Source organism: Hyperoodon ampullatus (genome assembly GCF_949752795.1).
Source record: "Hyperoodon ampullatus genome assembly, chromosome: 1".
Taxonomy (NCBI): domain Eukaryota; kingdom Metazoa; phylum Chordata; class Mammalia; order Artiodactyla; family Ziphiidae; genus Hyperoodon; species Hyperoodon ampullatus.
Window position 1 is genome coordinate 167,885,925 of NC_136914.1, and position 15,945 is coordinate 167,901,869.

The 15,945-nt window shown below is 34.4% G+C and overlaps 1 protein-coding gene across 14 annotated transcripts in view; it reads right to left on the bottom strand.

The window, feature by feature from the left end:
* Positions 1-2,959: 2,959 nt before the first annotated feature.
* The window catches only part of FBXL5 (F-box and leucine rich repeat protein 5), a gene marked incomplete at both ends in the record, with an annotated part of 48,988 nt that continues 36,002 nt past the window's right edge, over positions 2,960-15,945 (bottom strand). For 13 of the 14 annotated variants that reach the window (XM_079715233.1, XM_079715238.1, XM_079715230.1 and 10 more), the window contains 2 exons: positions 2,960-3,751; positions 10,489-10,637. In XM_079715233.1, the coding sequence (XP_079571359.1) occupies positions 3,675-3,751; positions 10,489-10,637 (226 nt within the window). Of the gene's footprint in view, positions 3,752-10,488; positions 10,652-15,945 lie in introns of those variants that run through there. The other variant, XM_079715232.1, reaches the window with a different exon arrangement.

Sequence of the window (15,945 nt, forward strand, 5' to 3'; positions counted from 1 at the left end):
AGTCCGGGAGGATCCCACGTACCGCGGAGCGGCTGCGCCCGTGAGCCATGGCTGCTGAGCCTGCACATCCGGAGCCTGTGCTCCGCAGCGGGAGAGGCCACAACAGTGAGAGGCCCACGTACCGCAAAAAAAATTTTTTTTTAAAATAAATAAATAAATAAATAAATAAGAACTCTCAACAAAACAAAAATGCAGCCTACTGAATGGGAGAAGATATTTGCAAATGATATATTTGACAAAGAGTTAATATCCAAAATATACAAAGAACTCATACAACTTGACATCAAAAAAACAACCAGATTAAAAATGGGCAGCAGACCTGAATAGACATTTTTTCCAAAGAAGACATACCGATGGCCAACAGACACATAAAAATATGCTCAACATCATTAATTACCAGGGAAATGCAAATCAAAACCACAGTGAGATACCACCTCACACCTGTCAGAATGGCTGCCAACAAAAAGACAAATAACAAGTGTTGGTAAAGATGTGGAGAAAAGTGAACCCTCATGCACTACTGGGGGGATTGCAAATTGATGCAGCCCCTATGGAGAACAGTATGGAGAATCCTCAAAAAATTAAAAATAGAACTGTCAGCAATTTCACTTCTGAGTATTTATCCAAAGAAAATAAAAACACTAATTCAAAAAGTTATATGCACTCCAGTGTTCACTGATGCATTATTTTTATTATTATAAATAATATAAATGTTTAATATAAATATAATTACTATTAATTTTATAATTAATTATATCAATTATAAAATTAGCATAATTATTTATAATTATTATGTAATTGTTATACTGATTGTATAATTACATATAATTTAATAATGTAAGTTATAAATAATATAAATTTTTTGCATTATTTATAATAGCCACAAGATGGAAGCAACCTGAGAGTCCATGGAAAGATAAATGGATAAAGAAGATACATACATATATATATATACATGTATATATGATATTACTCAGCCATTAAAAAAGAATCTTGTCACTTGAGACAACATGGATGGATCTAGAGGATACTAAGTGAAATAAGTCAGACAGAGAAAGACAAATATGACATGATTTTACTTATATGTGGAATCTAGAAAACAAAACAAAAACATTCTCATAGATACAGAAAACAAACCAGTGGTTGCAAGAAGGGAGGAGGGTAGGGCAAATAGGTGAAGGAGATTAAAAGGTACAAACCCTGTTATATGTCATGGGGATGTAATATACAGCATAAGGAATATGGTCAATAATACAGTAATAACTTTATATAAGTAGAAATGGTTACCAGACTTACCACAGTGATCATTTCATAATGTATGCAAGTGTCAGGTCATTACACAGTACACTTGAAACTAACATAATATTGTACATCAACTGTATTTCAATGAAAAATAAATTCAGAAGAAATTTTAAAGCATTAACTATCCTTAATAATGGAACAGCAGTAATATTTAAAAATTAAATGCAGATTATGCCATCTCCCCATGAAATGGGTGGGGGTAGTGGGGGTGGTAGAAAAACAGTGAGTTTCCACATGCAATGTGCTCACATGTTGAAGTCAGTTTGGTTCAAGACTGCCAAGTCCTATTTAATGATTTTCTAACATCAAGTAGCACAGGACAAGGCAAAAGGGGCGCACCTCAATTGCCTGGAACCCCTGGGAAATTAGCTGCTCAAATTAATTAATTTATGAAGAATAACATTTAAGCCAAGTCCCAAAGTATCATTTAATCATGATTTTTTCCATTAAGTATTATCAAAAATTTTACTCCCCAAATATTACACTGTTTTCTGATTACATGGGTATAAACTTGAGTACTCCCTTGATGACTTGGGACTTGGTTATCGATGACTAATTTTACCATGTAGTTGGATGGGAGTCACTCCAGAAGACTTATTTTAGTTTGTTTTCTTGAAATAGTCCCTGATATCAACTTTTCAAGTAAACTTTATTAAACACTTAAGGAAATAAAAGTAATGACAAAACAGTCAACCTACAAAATAAAACTTCTGACCCTGTAACTGTTCACTAAACTCAGATTTCCTCTCAAGTTCTCTAAGGGAATCTAGAACGTTTTTTCCTTTGTGCTTAGGCCAGACTTTTAAAGGAGGCAGCTAGGCCCAGTAGTGCCACAAGAGGCATGAGGACTTAAGCTAAGAGACACAAACTTAAAGGGTAAGATGGTCTGCTTCTACAGCTGCCCTATCCTCCATACAAGAAACTTGAGGGGTTCCATCTTGTATTTCACAAATGTTAACAGCAATGGAATCAAAATGAGAGAACTCTTAGAGAAAAGTGAAATTTCAGAGTCATTAGATGTCCTTCCTTAGAGGTGATCTTCCCTCATAGTATTTAGTTCAAATGTTAGTTAAATTTAAAAGCAGAGTGACTTCTCATTTATTTTCTCATCAAATGTTTCTTCCTTCATCTTTAGACAACTCTGTGTAAAATAGTTTTCTCTTAGCCTGAACTGAAATCTGTCTATCTATAGTTTATATCTTTCCTACTTTTCCTCTTCCTCAATAAAATAAACAAACAAAAAATACCTGGGACCACAAAGAACATAATTGCAAGATTACCTCCTCTTCCACAGCCTTACAGATATTTATAAAAATAGATGGCATGCTGCTGACTATTCTCTTTTTTGTGACATAAATTATACATAGCATGACATAAAATTGACTCAATATGTGCCTTTCTGAGTAACAGGTCTCCATTCTAATTATTATTTCAAACAGCAATGAAGGTAAGCTTACAAATTCAAATTCTGACTACTGCACAATAAATTTCAAAAAGACAATTCAGCTCAATAAAATCAGGTATCTGTCTAAAACTATTCATTTGTCAGAGTCATGATTTCATGGGAGTTCAAAAGACCTATTTAGTCCTATTTCACAGTAAAGTAACCCTGGATTGAGATTTACAACAAAATCAAAACACAAAAGACATTACTTGGTAAAGTCCTCAAAGTAGATTTTATTTATACATTTCTTCAAATGACTGTGGAACTTTTAAAAACCCCTCCCCCAAATGTGACAATTTATGGACAGTGGTGGGAACCAGGGGTCTTTGAAGAAAGCGAATACAAAGACACTGGTGCTGTGCCAGCTCCCTGAGCTAACACCAAGAAGCCAATTTATTTTATAATCTTAAAGAATCTTATATGTGGATATGTTTGAATTGGCCCTCTGAGAATTGTTCAAATATAAAGGAAACATGGAAAAGAGACTGGTTTCCAAAATTTGCAGTCTCTGAAAATAAAACTTCAAAAATGTATGTCTGAAAAGATCTGCAAGGCTTGGTACAGTGTTTATCTATGAAGAGAACCAATAACCCATTGACTTCAAAACTCAAAAGAATCTAAAAAATACTTTAAATGGCATGGCATTAGTGACATTTTTTTCAAAATATTTAGTTTAAAAGAAATCTGATAAAATTGTTCTCACCCTATGAAAAGACCTAATCCCTTTCTAAAACAAAAATAGGATTTGCAAGAGAAACAACACTGTACAATTCACTGGTAAATTAAGATTTCTGAGGCTGTAAGAAATGGGGCCAAAACAAGTCACACTCAAAAAGGGATGATTAACACAAGAAATGTGCTATAAGTAAAGTGCATGAAAGGAAGCCTGCTCAGCTAAATGAAGTAGACAAAGGTCAGAAGTCAAGGGTCATTCGCCAGAGCGGCAGCAGGCTCGAAAACCACACTGCAAATTCTGGCATCCACTGGCGGTGTCAGCATGAGGACCTGTATGAAAACAGAAAAGTGTGAAAGGAGGAATTTCTTATCACACAAAAATAATCTTGCTAATGAAAGAAGTAAAACACTTATTTTTTTTAACTAGTAATACATTTGTAACATAGAAGTAAAATCCCACAATGAGTGTATAAAATTATTCAGCACAAAAATCGCCAACAGCAGTTTGACTTTAACTAATATAGGTAAATGAAAAAGAAGAATGAAAAGAAGTAATGTTTTGGCAACAATCTTACAAAATAAAAAATCCAAGAAGAAAAGAGATAACCCACAGAAGCAAGACTGCCAGGATAACTTCACAATGGATTTCTTGTATCATGAACATCTTTCCTAGAAATATAATTAAGGCAAAAACAACCTTATCTGTAATAGATAAGCTAAAGAATCCAGTATTGAGCAATTATAATATTATATTCAAATTTTTTGTTAAAAATAAACTACATAGATATAGCCTTAACATATTTGCCATATTGTTATTTAACATCTGTACCCAAAATAAGTCATGTGATAGGGTTAGATGAAATTATCTTCCAGAATCAAATATGTAATGAACGAATAATTAAAAACATATCTAAGACATAATAAAAATTATGATCCAATTACAAAGGAAAGTAATAATACATTTGTGGAATAACTGACATTTTATTCCAATCACATTATGCTACCCAGACACTAGATTAAAAGATCCATTAGGAAACATAGCTGAGAATTAGAAAGTATCAAAGAGATATCATGGCACACATTCAAATATCAAGTACTCTGAATGAATCACAGTTTTCATAAAGGCGAGCAAATGTGGAAAGAGACATTTTAACTATATTGAAGCCTTTCAGTATGTCTGCACCATAAACAAAGTTAAGTAGTTCTTTCATCAATTAGAACTAAAATACTTGCGTTTTGATACGTAAGGACCATAAAAGTGCATGAAATACATTTTTATTATAGAAAATAATATTTATTTTATCAAATGGATTATAATTGAAAAATCACAGTACTCTGGAATGATATCAAGACTTTAACTTAGAAAAATATGTTAAATTAGCTTTGTTTCTTTTGAAGTAGCAATCCATTGCAAAAGAAGGCAATTATGCTAATACCGACATAAGAAAATAACTACTTGCAAATAAACACATAGAACACACTTATTTACCAGAATTTAACTTTTTTTTGTATTCCTGAAATGGCAATATACAAAATACACAGGACTAATTTCTTATGATATATAATCAATGAAGTATAGCATTCATATATTTCACTAATGGAAACAATAATGTATCTTTAAGTAAGAAAAGAAACTAATGAACTTTACAAGCATAGCAGAACTGTAATAGCTTACGATTTCATTTATTTTCAAATACTTATGCTTAACTTTTAAAGTAATATAATGCCTGGGATACGGGGAGCAGGTATGGGAATGGGCAATAGTATATCAAAAAAGATTGACCACAGGTTTATAACTGCTGAAGCCAATGATCCATAAAACTTCTTTATATTATTATGTTTATATATTTAACATGTTCCATAATAAAAGTTAAGTCATTTCAAATATAAAATTGAATTACCACAAGCTTATTTTTTACTTAATCAAAATTAAAATCTACTCTATTTTGAAAATGAAAAGTTAAATGTGTCAAATACTTAAAATTCATAAAGTAGCATTTTTGTTAAGACTAGTTTCTCTTAAGACACAATGCTAGTCATCTTAATCAAAGAGTCAAAATGAAATTTCTTAGTACATATTATCAGATATTTATTAGAAATGCTCTAGTGGTTTGAAATCCTGTGGTTTGAAAATCTTCTCGCACTGACAACCTTTGACCTGGTTCTCCCTTTGAATACATTTTCAGCTTTAACTGATATTCCCCACCTTCCCTTCTTAGCTTGCCTTTCCTCACCCCTTGCACTGGTTACTGCTTTGCCTGCCAATCACCTAGTAGAGCCTTTCTCCAAGAGCCAATCTCCTACCTCACTATCATTGCCCTGCCCTGACACAGTCCCTGTGATGAAACGCTTAAACTGGTGGCTTTTGCAAAAACATATCCATCATTTTCTCAGTATATAATTCTATTCTAACTTTTTTGAAAGGGAAAAATATGAGGAAACAGACATGGAGACTTTGGTACAATATTCCAAACTGAAACTCCCTACAATACTTCAAAATGTCTATACTCGTATTTTTAAAAGGACAGAAAGGTAAGGAAGAAATTTTATACTGAAATCAGTGGCCTAGGGAAAAATCATAAGCGATGGCTGAAAGCAATCAAAGTAAGTATGCTACTGGTTTTCAAGAGAGAAAATTAAATGTGAGCCTCAAAGGAGCCAATTGGATCAAGGAATCTAATCAAAAGATTCATATTTTTCCAAACACAGGCATACTTCATTTAATTGTTCTTCACTTTATTGCACTTTGCAGATATTGCATTTTTTACAAACTAAAGGTGTGTGGCAACCTTGCACTGAGCAAGTCTATTGGCACCATTTTTCCAAGAGCATTTGCTCACTTCTTGTCTCTCTGGCACATTTTGGCACATTCTTGTCTCTCTGGCACAATTCTCACAATATTTCAAGCTTTTTCATTATTATTATATTTGTTATGGTCATCTGTGATCAGTGATCTTTGATGTTACTACTATGACTCACTGAAGGCTCAGATGATGGTTAAAATTTTTTAGCAAAAAAGTATTTTTAAATTAAATATGTACATTGCTTTTTTTAGACAATGCTTTTGCACTTAATAGACTACAGTACAGTGCAAACATAACTTTTATATACACTGGGAAACCAAAATATTCACGTGGCTCACTTTATTGCAATATTCACTTTATTATGGTGGTCTGGAATCAAACTCACAATATCGCCGAGGTATGCCTGTACCACACAGTTTTTCACCAACCTCCCCAAAAAACAGAGGCCCAGGATCCTCAGTCTCCCCTCTGGTGACCTGAGTCACTTTTTGCTCTCAAAGTCTAAGGGATGGAAGTAGGGATAATATGGGAAGAAAAACGGAGGAATAAAAATATGTGTCCTATATTAGGTAGAAAGTAACCCTATCCTGATATCTGTCAGCATCTCCTTATTCATCACAAAACAAAGTTCACGCTCATATTGCTATAAAATGTGCTCCCTTTCTCAGATACACACCAGAATATCTTAGTTTCAATGGAAATCTAAGGGCATAAATTGCACTTAACCAACAACTGTAATACTAACTACCTCAAAACTATAATCCCATCATAAGGTGAATGACATTCCAGGTGACTGATCCTAAAAATCCATAAAAGTGATATCATCCATGAATGGGTTTTATTTTGTTGAAGGCCTAGGGCAAAGCAAAAGTGAAGACAACCGCTGTTTGTAAGTTAGTTTCATACTGTAGAAAACGGGAGAAAGCAATTTCCAAAGCATGGAAATCATAAACAATGTTAACAGTTAAGACCCTTAAGCATCACAGAAGGACTATTTAGAAAAGGGAATAAATGGACAACAGAATAAACAGGCAACAGAAAAAGTGAGGTAGAATTGGAAAGAAACATGACTAAGATATGTTGGGTTGCCAAGTATCTCAAGTAGACAGCTGTGCTTCCACAGACACGGAATTTCAAAGGTAAACATTTGACTTATCACCAGTAAATGTCGATCTTGATATGAGATAATAAACCCAATGGTTATAATAGATGAGGGCTAAATTACGGTAAAGGATAATAAAACAGAAAAATAACATTTGCATAATCATTAAATAAAATCTTTAAACGCATGGTAAAAATAAATTTTGTAAGAAAGCATTTTTTAAAATATTAGTTAAGAAGAGCTATAATGGTAGCTATTGTTATTTTCCCAAATTTTTATTACTGGTTTGATTCTCCTAGATTTTAAGCATATTACTTATGCCGTATATCTGCACTTACCTTCACTTACCTTTAATTCCTCTTTAACTTAAATTAGAAACATAAGAGAGCAAATCATCTGAAACTGTGTCACCTACTATGATCTAATCTATCTTAATTCATAAATTAAACATACATCGAAATGCACATCAGTACAAGTTTATTTGCTATCATTGTTCAAATGTTCTTCAGAGCTCTAAAACTAGGCAATTCCATCTAACACTTCCTAAATGACAAGGAATTTTTTAAATGTTATGGCTAAGGAGCCTTTTTTTATACTTAAATCTTAACTTTATCAATCAAATAACAAATTTAAGTGTCATGAAGAATCATTAAGAAGAATAAAAATGGCATTTTATGTTAATGCTTAGTACAGTGTCTTGCTCACAGCAGACACTGTTTGAATATCTGATTACTAATCTATCTTCTCCAAAATCTCTGTTAATGCTCAGGAAATAGAAAATTTTGTTTTACTTATCACTTTCTAGTTAATGAATATTATTTATCAGCATTTACTTCTTTTAGTTAGTAACCTGGTAGTTAACTATGTAAACTCTCTTTCGACAAAATACATTTTTAGTTAAGTGTTACTCTCAAATATTAAAATATAATGTGTCACCTAAATATGCTCCCTATTAGTTTAAGAACATGTATAAAAACATTGACTACTTTCAGAAATAATAAAAATAATAATAAAAAGGGAGCTAAATATTTACAGTCACTAAGTATTTATTGTACAAGTTGAATTGTAATAAAAGATACTGGATGAATCCCGTGTCATCTTGCAAAACTGGATACAATGCAACTTTATTCTAACACTTTCTAGTGTCCATATGGCCTTTTAAGGAAAAGATTGTATCAGGGCATTGCTTTAAGAGCAACTGGCTGGAACTCTGGAACATAAGTTCACATGACAAGTCACCCTGTAAACTTTAAAGGATTTCCATTTCCCCCAAATCATGCTTTAAGAAGCTGTAAAAGGAGACTTGGTATTGGATTATACAAGCACGGTCAATTTCTTTTCAAACATTTTAAAGTCAGATATATTCATTAAAATTCATTTATTGAAAATTACCATTCATTTATCAAAAAAAATCTTAACATTCAACAAAAAGAATGTAGCAGCTCCTTTGGAACACTTTAATATTCAAAACCAGTCAAGATGAAAGGAATTCTAACATACTAACAAAGTGCAAAAGTTTTTAAGTATTTAACTTTATCCCAACACCTAAATTATTTCAAGAAGGTTTTTTAAAACACACACACACACACAAAAGTAGTAGGCAGATGGTAAAAATGAAGTGAAACCCAATCCCCCCACCAATCCAATAACATCTATATACCCCAAAATAAGTATAACAAATTAGGTTCTGAGATTTATTCCCACCAGCATAACTTATGCTGAAATCAGTGTAGACAATTCAAATGCAACCTACCAATAAGGTGTTTTTCTTACAAAAAACAATTGCTTACTGATTACTTTTCATAATATATCCTATAAGCCTTAGTAAGTACAACAGTGAACCTACAATGACATAACCGTGTATTAAAAATATATATATATCTTCATTGCATCCCCAAAAGAAGCAAGTGCTACACTGTAGCACTCACACTTTCTTTTGTACACTTAGCAGGTTGCAACTAAAATGACATTAATTTTCCCCATTCCTTCTTATACACTAAAGGCAACAGAGAGCAAAGAAATGCTTGAAGTTAGTGTTGCTATTTCAAGAACATGGGAGGTCATCTCCTGCATCACCAATGTGATTCAAGAAACAAAAGAGCTGCTATCTCCTGTCTCTTCATATACATTTTAAGAAAAATCTAATCTCTGAGAAACAGCAGATTTGCTAACTTCTCTGCCTACTGGTATGTCGTTAAAGAAGATACTATTCCTCTAGTCTTGCTGACGTCTGTCAATTTTTCTGCCTGAGAGACTCCGTTTATCTTCCCATGATCTTAAGATGAACTGGACTCTCAAAAATAACAATACATAATGTAAAAAGACACAGTAGAATCTGAACCATGTAAATTTTTTCCAATTATAAATACATGAGGTTGACTTGCTTACTAATAATTGAGGAGCGGCTTTTTATGCTTCAGGACTTCAGTCTCTACCAGTGATTATCAAATGCCCAACAGGGCACTGAAGGTACTTTGAAAAAGCACATTAAACAGTCCCATTGCAGGGCAGGAATAGGCTTAAAAAATAAAGCAAAACAAAAAAATCAAGAAATGTTTACCTGATGATTGTTAAAAGTAGGTTCAGGGCTCAATCTCCATAATACTATAGGAATTTTAATCACATTTAAAGCACCTCAGACTCTTCCCAATACCACACTCACCATCCTCCTCAATCTTCCAAGAGATTTATTTGGAACCAGATTCAGGGTCCCTGAGGAGTTCACATTACCAAAGTCCTCCTTTTTCTACTACATTATGAAGTTTTCTTGTCCTACAAGAAAACTGACTCTATCATCCCTAAGAATTAGGTGTATCTAGAACAGCAATACTCTGTATTGTTAATGAGTGCTCTTTCACTCTAGAGGAATTTCCCAAAATTTTATAAGAATTTTAGTAATTCTATAAAAACTTGTCACTTTGGATTGATTAAACTATGACATATTTCTAAAATCTGGCAGAATGGATAGTTGAGATATCTCTCCAAAAGAAAACTTATCTTTAGAAAGATAAGAAAGCTTATCTTTCAGACTAAACCTGAAAGTAAAAATGTTTGGTAATTAGAAATCTAGAAAACAAAATAGAAACCCTAAGAATTTTCAGAACTGTTAAAAATTTTTAAATCAACTCCTCCAAAATTATCCCATTGTTAAAAGGCATTACCGTTAATGTTGTCACAGTAGTAAAAGTATTCATCATTTAGAGAAGGACATGCTGAAACCAAATCCTGCAGGCCTGCACCAGTTACAGTAAGACAACCAGAGAGATTAAGGTGCTCCAAATAAGGTAGCCCTCCTCCCAGAGTCAAAACCCTGTAAGAGAAGCAATTCAACAATTAGAATATATTAACAATTAAAATGTATTGTAAAATCTATGAAAACTTAGGTATGCCTATGGCCCAATGGACTATTAACAGACCTTTCAATTTGGTAATGAAAAATTAAAGTATCTCTACAAAACATGAAAACTAACTTCATCCTTAGGCAGGATACATTTAACAGAGACATTTCTGAAGACATTCAATAAACAAGTCTATGAAATGTTCTTTATAAGAACATTACAGTAACTCAGTTCTTACAGGAAGGAAGTAATGAATCCTGGAATTGTAATCTTCACTCGCCTACTAAACTGTCTAAGTAAAAATTATCAAGAAAATTACTAAAGTTTGGCAGCTCCTCAAAGAGTTAAGGAATCAGCATATACCCAAGAGAAGTGAAAACATATGTTCACAGCAGCATTATTCATAATATCCAAAAAGTGGAAACAATCCAAATGTCCACTAATCAATGAGTGGATAAACAAAATTTAGTATAAATATCATGTAGCCATAAAGAACTGATACATGTTACAGCATGCATGAACCTTGAAAACACTATGCTAAGTGAAAAAAATCATACACAAAAGACCACATACTATGTAATTCTACTTATATGAAATGTCCAAAATAAGCAGAATAGACAGACAGACAAAGTAAATTAGTGGCTACCAGGGGCTGGGGGCAAAGAGGAATGAAGAATGACTGCTAATGAGTATATGGTTTCTTTTTGGTTTAATGAAAATGTTTCTAATTTGATAGTGGTAATGGTTGCCAACCTTGTAAGTATACTAAAACCACTGATTTGCACCCTTTAAAAGAATGAATTTAATGTGAATTTCATTTTAGTAAAAATGAAAACATTGCTTTTCATGGCATACCCTAGAAGAATTTTAAAAAACAATTTATATAAGAAGAATAAAATGAGAAATTAACTGAAATGACAATGGCAGAGCTGAAAAATATCAAGAGCAAAACTGAGAACATCAATTTTCTCTATAGAACAGCAAAAACTGGGAACACTAGAGACAGTCTATCTTGACAGCACTATCCAAAAACTAATACAATAAATTTTGTAAAAACACAAATAGAATGATTATGCAGATACACGGAAATTAGGAAGTAAAGGTAAGTAAAAGTATGTAAACTACTGAGATTAGAATAAACTATGGAAATATTTATATATTCAGTGAGAGGCACTGATGGACAAAGATTAGTACATACATTTTAATGTTTTGTCATTGCATGTTTAAAAGAAAAACCTGGTCTATCAAAAAGAGCTTATCAAGACCCCAATACACGTGACAGATTTAAATGCATATTTCTCCTTATATTTTGACTGAAAAAGACTGACTTTTTCTTAAATCATAGATTCCCTGATCCATTCCTACAGTTTAAATTAATAACAGTGGCAGTTCAGAACTTCAGTGGCTTGACTGGGCCACAGTAATTACAAATAGACATCTTTAAAGGAAGACTATTGTTTAAAGTTTATTGATTCTTTTTTTCCTATAAAGTTGAATAGCTCAGAATAAAAAATAAAACAGCTTCTAAAAAGTGGTCTAAAAGATCTCAGAAGGTATCTCAATGCAGAAACTGCTTCATGTTCTAAAACTTAAAAATGTTCAGTACACTGAGGACAGACTGCATGGAATATAAAACTTCATATCACAAATACACTTGAGTAAACTGTATATGCATTCACTGGCCTCACTGAGTCTAGTGGGGTATCAAACAAGACAAAAGTAAACAAGCAGTTATAATATCATATGATGAATGCTCTCCTGGGAATGTATTTAAGGGCCTTGGTGGAGGGAGGGGGACAGGGGTCACAAAAGGTTTCCCTTAAAAAGTGACATTTAAACTGGAATGGAGGTAGAAACGAACAGAAGTTAGCCAATAAACGTTTGTCAGAGAGAGAGCAAATGCAAATGTATGAGGACAGAGAAATACACTACAGGCATACCTCAGAGATATTGCAGGTTGAGTTCCAGACCACCACAATAAAGCGAATATCACAATAAAGCAAGCCACACAAATTTTTTGGTTTTCTGGTGCATATAAAAAAGTTATGTTTACATTATACTGTAGTCTATTAAGTATGCAATAGCAGTATGTCTAAAAAACTATATGCATACCTTAATTAAAAATACTTTATTTTATTGCTAATTGCTAAAAATACTTATTGTATCATCTGAGCCTTCAGCAGCAAGTCATAATCTTTTTGCTGGTGGAGGGTCTTGCCTCCATGTTGACGGCTGCTGACTGATCGAGGTGGTGGTTGAAGGCTGGGGTGGCCGTGGCAGTTTCATATAATAAGACAACAATGAAGTTTTTTTTGCTGCATTGACTGACGCTTCCTTCCACGAATGATTTCTCTGTAGAATTTTACCCTACTTCTGTCAAAATTGGAGTCAATTACTTTCAAACCCTGACACTGCTTTAACAATTCAGTTTATGTAATATTCTAAATCTTTTGTTGCCACTTCAACAGTCTTCACAGCATTTTCACCAGGAGTAGATTCCATCGGAAGAAACCACTTTCTTTGTTCATCCATAAGAAACAACTCCTTATCCATTAAAGTTTTATCACAGATGTAATTCAGTCACATTTTCATACTCTACTTTGAATTCTAGTTTTCTTGCTATTTCTAATCTGCAGTTACTTCCTCCAGTGAAGTCTTGAACCCCTCAAAGTCATTCATGAGGGTTGTAATCAATTTCTTCTAAAATCCTGTTAATGTTGATATTTTGATATGTTCCCAAGAATCACAAATGTTCTTCATCGCATCTACAATGGTGAATTCTTTCAAGAAGGTTTTCAATTTACTTTGCCCAGCTGCCTCAGAGGAATCACTACCTAAGGCAGCTACATAGCCTTACAAAATGTATTTCTTAAATAGTAAAACTTGAAAGTTGAAATGCCTCCTGGATCAATGGGCTGCAGAATGGATGTTGTCTTAGCAGGCATGAAAACAACATTAATCTCAGGGACTTCCCTGGTGGCGCAGTGGTTAAGAATCGCCTGCCAATGCAGGGGACACGGGTTTGATCCCTGGTCCGGGAAGATCCCACATGTCATGGAGCAAGTAAGCCCGTGCACCACTACTGAGCCTGCACTCTAGAGCCCACGAGCCACAACTACTGAGCCCATCTGCCCCAACTACTGAAGCCCGCACGCCTAGAGCCTGTGCTCTGCAACAAGAGAAGCCACTGAAACGAAAAGCCCGTGCACTGCAACAAAGAGTAGCCCCCACTCGCCACAACTACAGAAAGCCCGTGCACAGCAACAAAGACCCAACACAGCAAAAAATAAATAAATAAATTTATAAAACAAACAACAACAAAAAACATTAATCTCATGGTACATCTCCATCAGAGCTCTTGGGTGACCAGGTACATTATCTCTGAGCAGTACTTTGAAAGGAACCTTTTTCTTCCTAAGCAGTAGGTCTCAACAGTGGGCTTAAAAAGTCAGTAAATCGGGCTTCCCTGGTGGCGCAGTGGTTCAGAGTCCGCCTGCCGATGCAGGGGACAGGGGTTCGTGCCCTGGTCCGGGAAGATCCCACATGCCACGGAGCGGCTAGGCCCGTGAGCCATGGCCGCTGAGCCTGTGCGTCCAGAGCCTGTGCTCCACAACGGGAGAGGCCACAACAGTGAGAGGCCCGCGTACCGCAAAAAAAAAAAAAAGTCAGTAAATCATGTTGTAAACAGATGTGCTGTCATCCAGGCTTTGTGGTTTCATTTACAGAGCACAAGCAGAGTAGATTTAGCATCATTCTTAAGGGCCCTAGGATTTTCAGAATGGTAAATAAGCACTGGCTTCAACAAAGTCACCAGCTGCATTAACCCCTAACAAAAGAGTCAGCCTGTCCTTTGAAGCCAGGCACTGACTTCTCCTCTGTACTCACCTTGCACTTTTATGATATGGCTTCTTTCCTTAAATCTCATGAACCAACCTCTGCTCGCTTCCAACTTTTCTTCTGCAGCTTCCTCACCTCAGCCTTCACAGAACTGAAGAGAGTTATTAGGGTCTTGCTGTGAATTAGGCTTTGGCTTAAAAGAATACTGTGGCTAGTTTGATCTTCTATCCAGGCCACTAAAACTTTCTCCTTATCAGTAAAAAGGCTGTTTTGCTTTCTTATCATTCATGTGTTCAGTGGAGTAGCACTTTTAATTTCCTTCAAGAACTTATCCTTTGCTTTTACAACCTGGCTAACTGTTTGGTGCAAAAGACCTAGCTTTCAGCCTATCTTGCTTGGCTTTTGACGTGCCTTCCTCACTAAGCTTAATCATTTCTAGATTTTGATTTAAAGTGAGAGATGTGTGACTCATTTTCCTTGAATATTTAGAGGCCACTGTAGGGTTATTAATTGGCCTAATTTCAATACTGTTGTGTCTCAGGAAATAGGGTGGCAGGAGAAGATGGAGAGAGATGGGAGAATAGCCAGTTGAAGCAGTCAGAACACACACAGTATTTATCGATTAAGTTTGCCATCTTATATGGTTTGTGGCACTCCAAAACAATTACAGTAGTATCATCAGAGATCATTGCTCACAGATCACCATTACAAATATAATAATAATGGAAGTTTGAAATATTGAAGAATTAAAGTGTGACACAAAGACGTGAAGCAAGCAAATACCGTTAGAAAAATGGCACTGACAGACCTGCTCAATACAAGGTTGCCACAAACCTTCAATTTGTATAAAACGCGATTATCTGCAAAGCACAATAAAGCAAAGTACAATGAAACAAAGTATGCCTGTATACCTGGAGGAAATGAAAATAGCTGAGTATGGTTAAAGAAAGGATGGTTTTGTGTGTTTGTGTGTTATGTTTATGTTTACCTACTTGCTATCTCTTTTTTTGGCAGAGGTGAAGATGTGAGGAAGTAAAAGGAAGAGATTTAAAGAAGGTAACAAGATATAAACTACAGAGGCAAGCAAGGGCCAAAAATCTGAACTTTAACCAAAGGGCAGTAAGACTCACTGAAACGCTTAAAGGAGTAATAACAAGTAATAAGAAATGCATACTAGAAAGATCACTCTAGTCTACTTTTTATCACCAATACCCAAGTATGTCAGGCACAGGCCTACACAGTAAAATGCAAAATACATTCTCTGCCCTCAAAGAAAGAAAGAAACACTTAAACAAAGTATTAATAATGCATGCAATAAGAAAAAAAGTTTTAGAAATATATACAAGTTACAGAAATAATACAGACCAGGGAGTGATTCAAAGTAGTAATCTTTAAAAGACTAGAACAAAATCCAGAATTCAACAATGTATAATTCACATTATC